An 8,560-nucleotide genomic window follows, 5' to 3' on the forward strand; every position below is an offset into this window, starting at 1 on the left:
AAAGGGGTTGTCCAGGTTCAGAGCTGAACCTGGACATACCTCCATTTTCACCCAGGCAGCCCCCCTGACATGAGCATCGGAGCAGTTCATGCTCCGATGCTCTCCTTTGCCCTGCGCTAAATCGCGCAGGGCAAAGGCATTTTTCAGAGTTCCGGTGACATACCGGGCTCTCCATGGGGCTGACAGGAACCCCGGTGACGTCACCGGCACTGATGGGCGGGATTTGGCTCTGCCCTAGCCAGTAAAACGGCTAGGGCAGAGCTAAAGCCCGCCCCTCAGAGCCGGTGACGTCACCGAACACACTGCTGGGCGGAAGTTACCGCCTGGCAGTGTGTTATTGAAAACAAAAGAGCCCGTGCCCTGCACAATCTAGCGCAGGGCACTGGAGCGCATCGGAGCATGAGATGCTCCGATGCTAGGCTCAGGGGGGCTGCCGGGGTGAAAATAAGGGTATGTCTGGGTTCAGCTCTGAACCCGGACAACCCCTTTAAGTTCAGGATACAAGAACAAGGTGTGCTGTGTTTTTATCGTATACGTCAAACGGAGGCATAAAACGTGATGTGAACCCACCCTTATTTAATCTACTGTACTTTGGTATTAGTCCTTTAATCACTTTATGGCTCGAGAAAAAAATGTCTAGACTTGGTGAATGACTTTTAAAAAATAGAGGGTTAATTTGTGTCCCTCTATAATATAATTTCTTATAATTGAGAGTATTGTCTCTTTAGTCACTTTCTATTGTAGTGAAAATTAAAATCACATTTGTTGAATAGTAACTCGTATGGCAAGGGTTTTGAAGAATGAGTACTGCATCTTCTAATTCATGTATATTTATATACTTTTCAAGGTTGGTGGTGCTGTAAGAGAAATTACCGGATATTACACAACATTCCGCCAAACTATCAGTGTTGTCCCTGGAGACAAGGAAGGCGACTGTCTTAAGACCATTCAGGGTTATCATCATGTCATCGAAGGCTTCCCTAACTGTGTGGTGGCAGATGGCGTGGTCAACTTCTTTCTGGCACGGACAGACAAGGTTTTAAAAGTTGGATTTGACCCTCGGTTATCTAGAATTGCTCATTTAGGTAAGTTTTGGAGTTTTTATATGGAAAAGTTATAGACTGCTAACCAACCCCCGCTGTGTAGTTACTGTCCAGTATGATGGATCCTACAGCTGGTCTCGGCACACTGTCTGTGTGATGGGTGGACTGTTTCAGATCACACTATAAAGACCTCCAGTCACAGGTCGGTGTGCCCAGAATTTGGTGGGAACATGGCCTGTTTAGGATCATGAGTTCTTATTGAAAAGTGTTTTTACTTGCTATGGCCTTTCAGATGTGCTAAGCCACACACAAGAATGGTAGGCATGAAGTGAATTGTCATGTACAGACGTTGACAAAATTGTTGGTACCCTTTGGTCAATGAAAGAAAAAGTCACAATGGTCACAGAAATAACTTTAATCTGACAAAAGTAATAATAAATTAAAATTCTATAAATGTTAACCAATGAAAGTCAGACATTGTTTTTCAACCATGCTTCAACAGAATTATGTAAAAAAATAAACTCATGAAACAGGCATGGACAAAAATGATGGTACCCCTAACTTAATATTTTGTTGCGCAACCTTTTGAGGCAATCACTGCAATCAAACGCTTCCTGTAACTGTCAATGAGACATCTGCACCTCTCAGCAGGTATTTTGGCCCACTCCTCATGAGCAAACTGCTCCAGTTGTGTCCGGTTTGAAGGGTGCCTTTTCCAGACTGCATGTTTCAGCTCCTTCCAAAGATGCTCAATAGGATTGAGGTCAGGGCTCATAGAAGGCCACTTTAGAATAGTCCAATTTTTTCCTCTTAGCCATTCTTGGGTGTTTTTAGCGGTGTGTTTTGGGTCATTGTCCTGTTGCAAGACCCATGACCTGCGACTGAGACCAAGCTTTCTGACACTGGCTAGTACATTTCTCTCTAGAATTCCTTGATAGTCTTGAGATTTCATTGTACCCTGCACAGATTCAAGACACCCTGTGCCAGACGCAGCAAAGCAGCCCCAGAACATAACAGAGCCTCCTCCATGTTTCACAGTAGGGACAGTGTTCTTTTCTTGATATGCTTCATTTTTTCGTCTGTGAACATACAGCTGATGTGCCTTGGCAAAAACTTCGATTTTTGTCTCATCTGTCCACAGGACATTCTCCCAGAAGCTTTGTGGCTTGTCAACATGTAGTTTGGCATATTCCAGTCTTGCTTTTTTATGATTCGTTTTCAACAATGGTGTCCTCCTTGGTCGTCTCCCATGTAGTCCACTTTGGCTCAAACAACGACGGATGGTGCGATCTGACACTGATGTTCCTTGAGCATGAAGTTCACCTTGAATCTCTTTAGAAGTCTTTCTAGGCTCTTTTGTTACCATTCGGATTATCCGTCTCTTAGATTTGTCATCAATTTTCCTCCTGCGGCCACGTCCAGGGAGGTTGGCTACAGTCCCATGGATCTTAAACTTATGAATAATATGTGCAACTGTACTCACAGGAACATCTAGTTGCTTGGAGATGGTCTTATAGCCTTTACCTTTAACATGCTTGTCTATAATTTTCTTTCTGATCTCTTGAGACAGCTCTTTCCTTTGCTTCCTCTGGTCCATGTCGAGTGTGGTACACACCATATCACCAAACAACACAGTGATTACCTGGAGCCATATATATAGGCCCAATGGCTGATTACAAGGTTGTAGACACCTGTGATGCTAATTAGTGGACACACCTTGAATTAACATGTCCCTTTGGTCACATTATGTTCTGTGTTTTCTAGGGGTACCATCATTTTTGTCCATGCCTGTTTCATGAGTTTATTTTTTTACATAATTCTGTTGAAGCATGGTTGAAAAACAATGTCTGACTTTCATTGGTTAACATTTATAGAATTTTAATTTATTATTACTTTTGTCAGATTAAAGTTATTTCTGTGACCATTGTGACTTTTTCTTTCATTGACCAAAGGGTACCAACAATTTTGTCCACGTCTGTATGTGACACTTTAGCCTTAAATCGACTTCACTTTAAGGGTCCATTCACACGTCCGTGGTGTATTGCAGATCCGCAATACACCCGTCCGGCACACCCCCCCATAAAAATGCCTATTCTTGTTCGCAATTGCGGACAAGATTAGGACATGTTCTATTTTTTTTGGGATCGGAATTGGGGACCCGGAAGTGCGGAAGAGCTGCGGACTGGAAGATCGGGGCACACTTTGGAAATGCGGATGCGGAGTGCACATAGTGTGCTCTCTGCATCCATTCAGTCCCCATAGAGAATGAATGGGTCCGCAATTTTGCAGAACGGATGCGGACCCATTCATTTCTATGGGGGCCGCATAATGTGCTGCCTGGATCCAAAAATGTGGACCCGCACTTCCGGGTCCGCAATTCCGATCCCGAAAAAAATAGAACATGTCCTATTCTTGTCCGCAATTGCGGACAAGATTAGGCATTTTCTATTAAGTGCAGGTGATGTGCGGTCCGCAAAATGCGGAACGCACATTGCCGGTGTCTGTGTTTTGCGGATCCGCAAAACGCACACGGATGTGCAAATGGACCCTAATCCTGTAAAAAGTATCTGGATTATCTAGTCCCTCAAAAACAGAATGCGCAGCCATATATAAAGTGAGATTAATTTAACTTTTTTTTTTTGCAATACTACCCCAAACCATAGCTCCAATATGTCCACAGACCGGAGCTTCAAGAGGAAAGAAAGAAAGCACTGTATGAGAGTTAAACATCTTCATCACATGAGTAATTTGGTTTCCCATGCTTGTTATGTTTCTAAAGTCTCTTTGAAGAAATAATTAAAATCTCAAAAATGGGTACACGTGGTAAATTTGCCACGTGTTCCTACTGTAGGCACACAAAAATGATCATTTAAGTAGCAAAAATATTACATATATGCCTATCGTACACAGTCAATAAATTAGAAGAATTTTCTGAATGAGCGAAGTACTCAGACCAAAAATACAATAAAAAAACATGCCTTCATAAAGTGCCTAGTGCAGGGATGCTCAACCTGCGGCCCTCCAGCTGTTGGAAAACTACAACTCCCATCATGCCCTGCTGTAGGCTGTCCGGGCATGCTGGGAGTTGTATTTTTGCAAAATCTGGAGGGCCGCAGGTTGGGCTTCCCTGGCCTAGTGCAATGTAAAATGCTATAAGAAGCATATATGTCCTCTATGTTGGACTTGGACAGTACTACATTTGATATATTACATTTACAAAAGCAAAAACCTGTGGTGCAGTTTTCAGTGTGTGGACTGAATAGGTCCAAGGGTTGGTGATGCACATGGTGCCTCTGTCCTACATGCAGTAGAACAAAGATCTGCAACCTCTGGCACTCCAGCTGTGGTAAAACTACAACTCCCAGCATGCATACTTGCCTATAAAAGTGAATGGAGCATGTTGGAGTTGGAGTTTCACCCCAGCTGGAGTGCCAGAGGTTGCTGACCCCCTACAGTAGAAGCTTCCTCAGGAGTAAATGGAATAAAGCAGCATACGGGTATAAAAAGTAGTAAAACGTGACCAATTGGGAATACTCAGTTAAACACCTGGCAGAACCTGAGTCAGTTATGTGTTCCCATTTGTGGGTTGAGACAGACATGGATAATGTTGGGAGTAGTTATCCAGCGGGGTAAGTATATATAGCTGCACATTCACTCTAATGGGCTTGTATACATGTGCGGTATAATCTTGTATTACTGTCATTGTTTGATTCCAACTTCACATTATAAAATATAAATTGTGCACTGCAAGGTGACATAGCTCATGTGGGTCCTGGCATGCCTTTACAGGAATACCCTTAGGCTTCTTTCACAGCTTCACTTTCCCTTTCCACTATTGAGATCTGTCATAGGGTCTCAATAGGGAAGGGGGGGGGGGACGCTTCAGTTTTGTCCCCTTTCATTGTCGATGGGGACAAAACTGAACTGAAGGGAACTGAATACACCAGAATGCATTCCGTTCCATTTGGTTGCATCCCAATGGCGGACAGAATAACTCTGAAAGCACAGTTTTTCTGTCCGCAATGTGGTGCTGAGCAAGATGGATCCGTTTTCTCTGACACAATAGAAAACTGATCTGTCCCCCATTGACTTTCAATAGTGTTCATGACTGATCCGTCTTGGCTATTAACCGGATCCGTTCATAACTGATACAGATGGTTGTATTATCGTGACTGAAGTGTTTTTGCTGATCCCGCGAAAACGCCGGTGTGAAAGTAGCCTTAGTTGGGCCTAGACCGATAAACTGAAAATAAGGGCTGTTTCACACGAGCGAGTCCATTGCGGGAATGGCGCTCCGTGTGCGAGTGTGATCCTCCGCTCTGGACTTGCAGGAGCGCACGGCATTATCATGATTTATAATGCTATGTGTCTCTGCTTGATCTTATTTCTACAGAATTATACTGACAGCTTTATGTCACTATGATTCTGTAGAAATAAGGTCAAGCAGAGACACATAGCATTATAAATCATGATAATGCCGTGCGCTCCTGCAAGTCCAGAGCGGAGGATCACACTCGCACATGGAGTGTGATTCCCGCAATGGACTCGCTCGTGTGAAACAGCCCTAATGTAGATACAGTAGATAGAAGTACCGTAGATTTTCATTACTGATTCTGCCCCCAGCAAGTTCTGATTTCTCCACTTACTATACGTCTGTTTTTTTATCTTGGCCTCTTCATAGAATTCTTCGTAGATGGACTTGGCACCCTTCATGTGGGCTCCTGTGATGACGTTGTTGTTAACCATGCCTCCAAAATACACCTCCCATGGTCCAATACAAAAAGTGACAAAGCATATTCGAAATTTCGTTATCCCAAATCCTTTTCCAAATTCAATGTTCAACATCTGCTCTTTTACTTCAAGAACCACTTCAAGTGCATGACTGGGAACTGAATGGTCCGTAGGGAAGGACCTGGGGTAGATTTTTTTAGTTTGTACAATATCTAGATGACTGGCTGCATTCAGAATCGGCGATATTTCTGGAGAATTTTTCTACCATCAGATTCCTGTACCGCAATGGGAAAAAAATACTTTATAGAGACCAAGACATGGAGTCAGAAGGAGGAATTGTATGGGGTTTAAGGAAATGTTGCACTGCACATATAGCTTGGAAATAAAGGGATCTCTGTTTTACAAAATCAACCGAGAAGATGGTTTTAGTAAAACTAGGTACAGTTAGTAAAAATGCTGCTAATTAAAATTCTAATTCGAATGCTGAAAAGAATTGCACATAACGGTAGCATTTTATCACTGCACTGAAAAAAATGTATATATCTCTATAGTCACACTGAGTCACTCTGCTAGATACACCATGAAGCGGCTCTTTCACTGGGCAATCATAAACGGAGGAGGACTATAAGAGAATAAGGAATATCTATTGGCTCAATGCACAACTCTGCCACCACCGGAAGACTGCCTAACGTTACAAAGCATTTATTATGGGCATGTAATTGGCTACCAGCATGAGACTGCCTGGTTTACTCCATTTATTAATCTGTCCATTTCAATATAGGTGGCACGTTCTTCACTTCAGCTACAAAATGGTGTTCCTTAATTATTGTGCGTACACTGGCGATGACTTTGTACTCTTCGAGATCTGCATTGATGAATTATCAAAGGGTCTGTTTGCTTTCAGACATTTTACGATTTAGCTTTTTTCATGTTTTTGTATTTGTTTGAAAGAGAACTACCAGAATAAGGCTCTAGTGTATATGAGAAATGGTGAGAAGGTCCAGTTCTGCTCCTATGACATTTCTTTGAATGTCTGAAGATCCTGAATAAACTTGCATAATAGACTAGATCCAATTAATGTAGTTTTCCAGGAGTTGAATACTATCCTCAGTATAGGTCACCAGTATCTGATCAGTTGGGGCCCGACTCCTGGCATCCCTGCCGATCAGCTGTTTCTAGAGGCTTTTATTCTCCAGTGAGTGCCGCGGCCACGTTACAGCATACCAAGCACAGCGGAATACAATGTATAGCAGCTGCACTTTGTATTGCTGTCCATTTACCTGAATGGACTGAACTGCACATAGCCCATGACCTCAATGAGGGACGTCATTGGCCTAGGAAGAGTCTGTAGCGCCCGTACACTCACCAATCAGATACTGATGAGATATCCTGAGGATAGGTCATCTATAGCAGTGTTTCCCAACCAGTGTGCCTTCAGCTATTGCAAAACTACAACTCCCAGCATGCCCGCACAGCCAAAGTCTGTCCAGGCATACTGGGAGTTGTAGTTTTGCAACAGCTGGAGGCATACTGGTTGGGAAACACTATGGTCTACTCCTAGAAAACAGTTATCAGATCAAGATGATGGGAGAAGGCAAAGAGGGATGTTCAAGGGGCTCCAGCATGGGGCATCCATTGTGCAGTTTCCTACAGCTCTTAAAGGGGTTGTGTCACTTCAGCAAGTGGCATTTATTATGTAGAGAATGTTAACACAAGCAGTGGCCTAACTAGAACTGATTAGGCCCCACTAGACATTTATAAATGGGGCCGCCTCCCAGCAACTTCTTTGCAACCCCCAACTCTCATGCTATTTGCTGAAGTGACACAACCCCTTTAAGCTGGCCATGCACATTAGGTTACTGTTGGCTGAACCTGGCATTTTTGGTGGGATTGGCTGGTCATCTAATGTGAATGGGGGGGCCTCACACCTTTACCCAGACGGCAGATGTCAAGGGTGAGAAGGATCGGGCAGTAAGATTTCAACATGACCAGATCCTTTTGTTTCCAGGTGAGATAATCTGCCACCAGAGGAGCCTGGCAGCAGTGTATCCCCATCTCCTGATCGAGAACACCTGCACACGGCTCAGCAGGGCGTCCATGTGTATAGGGGGAGCTGGAGAAATAGCTGTCAGTTGAACATGATGTGTATGGCCAGCCTTAGACAATCCCAGCTTAAAGATTTGTGCATTTGAAAAGACTTCAAGGGCATCTCCAGCAGCAGAGATGTGACTTTACTATGACTTATTGCACAGATCTTTTGTTTCTCCGTCCACCTGTGCTACTTTATGGAAATAAATGCAGTATAAATGTTTGCCCGCCAGATTTCTTAGTCTAAGGGCTGTTTCACACGAGCGGATGCCGTGCGTGGCATCCGCTCCGTGAAAGACAGCCAAAACCCGATGCAGACTGCAGAGGCACGGAGCATTAACATGACTGATAATGCTCTGTGCCTCTCTGTGATCTCTTTACTGCAAAGTCACAGTGACAACTTTATCTCACTATGATTTCTTAGTAAAGAGATCACAGAGAGGCACGGAGCATTATCAGTCATGTTAATGCTCCGTGCCTCTGCAGTTTGCATCGGGTCTTGGCTGTCTTTCACGGAGCGGATGTCACGCACGGCATCCGCTCGTGTGAAACAGCCCTAAGGGTCCATTCACACGTCCGTTGTTTCTTTCCTGATCTGTTCCGTTTTTTGCGGAACAGATCTGGACCAGTTCTGTACCTATTCATTTTCAATGGGTCCTGAAAAAAAATCGGACATTGTGCTGTCCGATTATTATTAT

The 8,560-nt window shown here is 43.7% G+C and overlaps 1 protein-coding gene across 2 annotated transcripts in view; it reads left to right on the top strand.

Moving 5' to 3' along the window:
- B4GALNT1 (beta-1,4-N-acetyl-galactosaminyltransferase 1) overlaps positions 1–7,222 on the top strand; it is a 199,932-nt gene extending 192,710 nt beyond the window's left edge. For both annotated transcript variants that reach the window (XM_044286578.1, XM_044286579.1), the window contains exons 10-11: positions 848–1,085; positions 5,725–7,222. In XM_044286578.1, the coding sequence (XP_044142513.1) occupies positions 848–1,085; positions 5,725–5,936 (450 nt within the window). In that variant the 3' untranslated portion in view covers positions 5,937–7,222. The remainder of the gene's footprint in view (positions 1–847; positions 1,086–5,724) is intronic.
- The last annotated feature ends 1,338 nt before the right edge of the window (positions 7,223–8,560 follow it).

Source organism: Bufo gargarizans, chromosome 3, assembly GCF_014858855.1.
Source record: "Bufo gargarizans isolate SCDJY-AF-19 chromosome 3, ASM1485885v1, whole genome shotgun sequence".
In the NCBI taxonomy this organism is placed as follows: domain Eukaryota; kingdom Metazoa; phylum Chordata; class Amphibia; order Anura; family Bufonidae; genus Bufo; species Bufo gargarizans.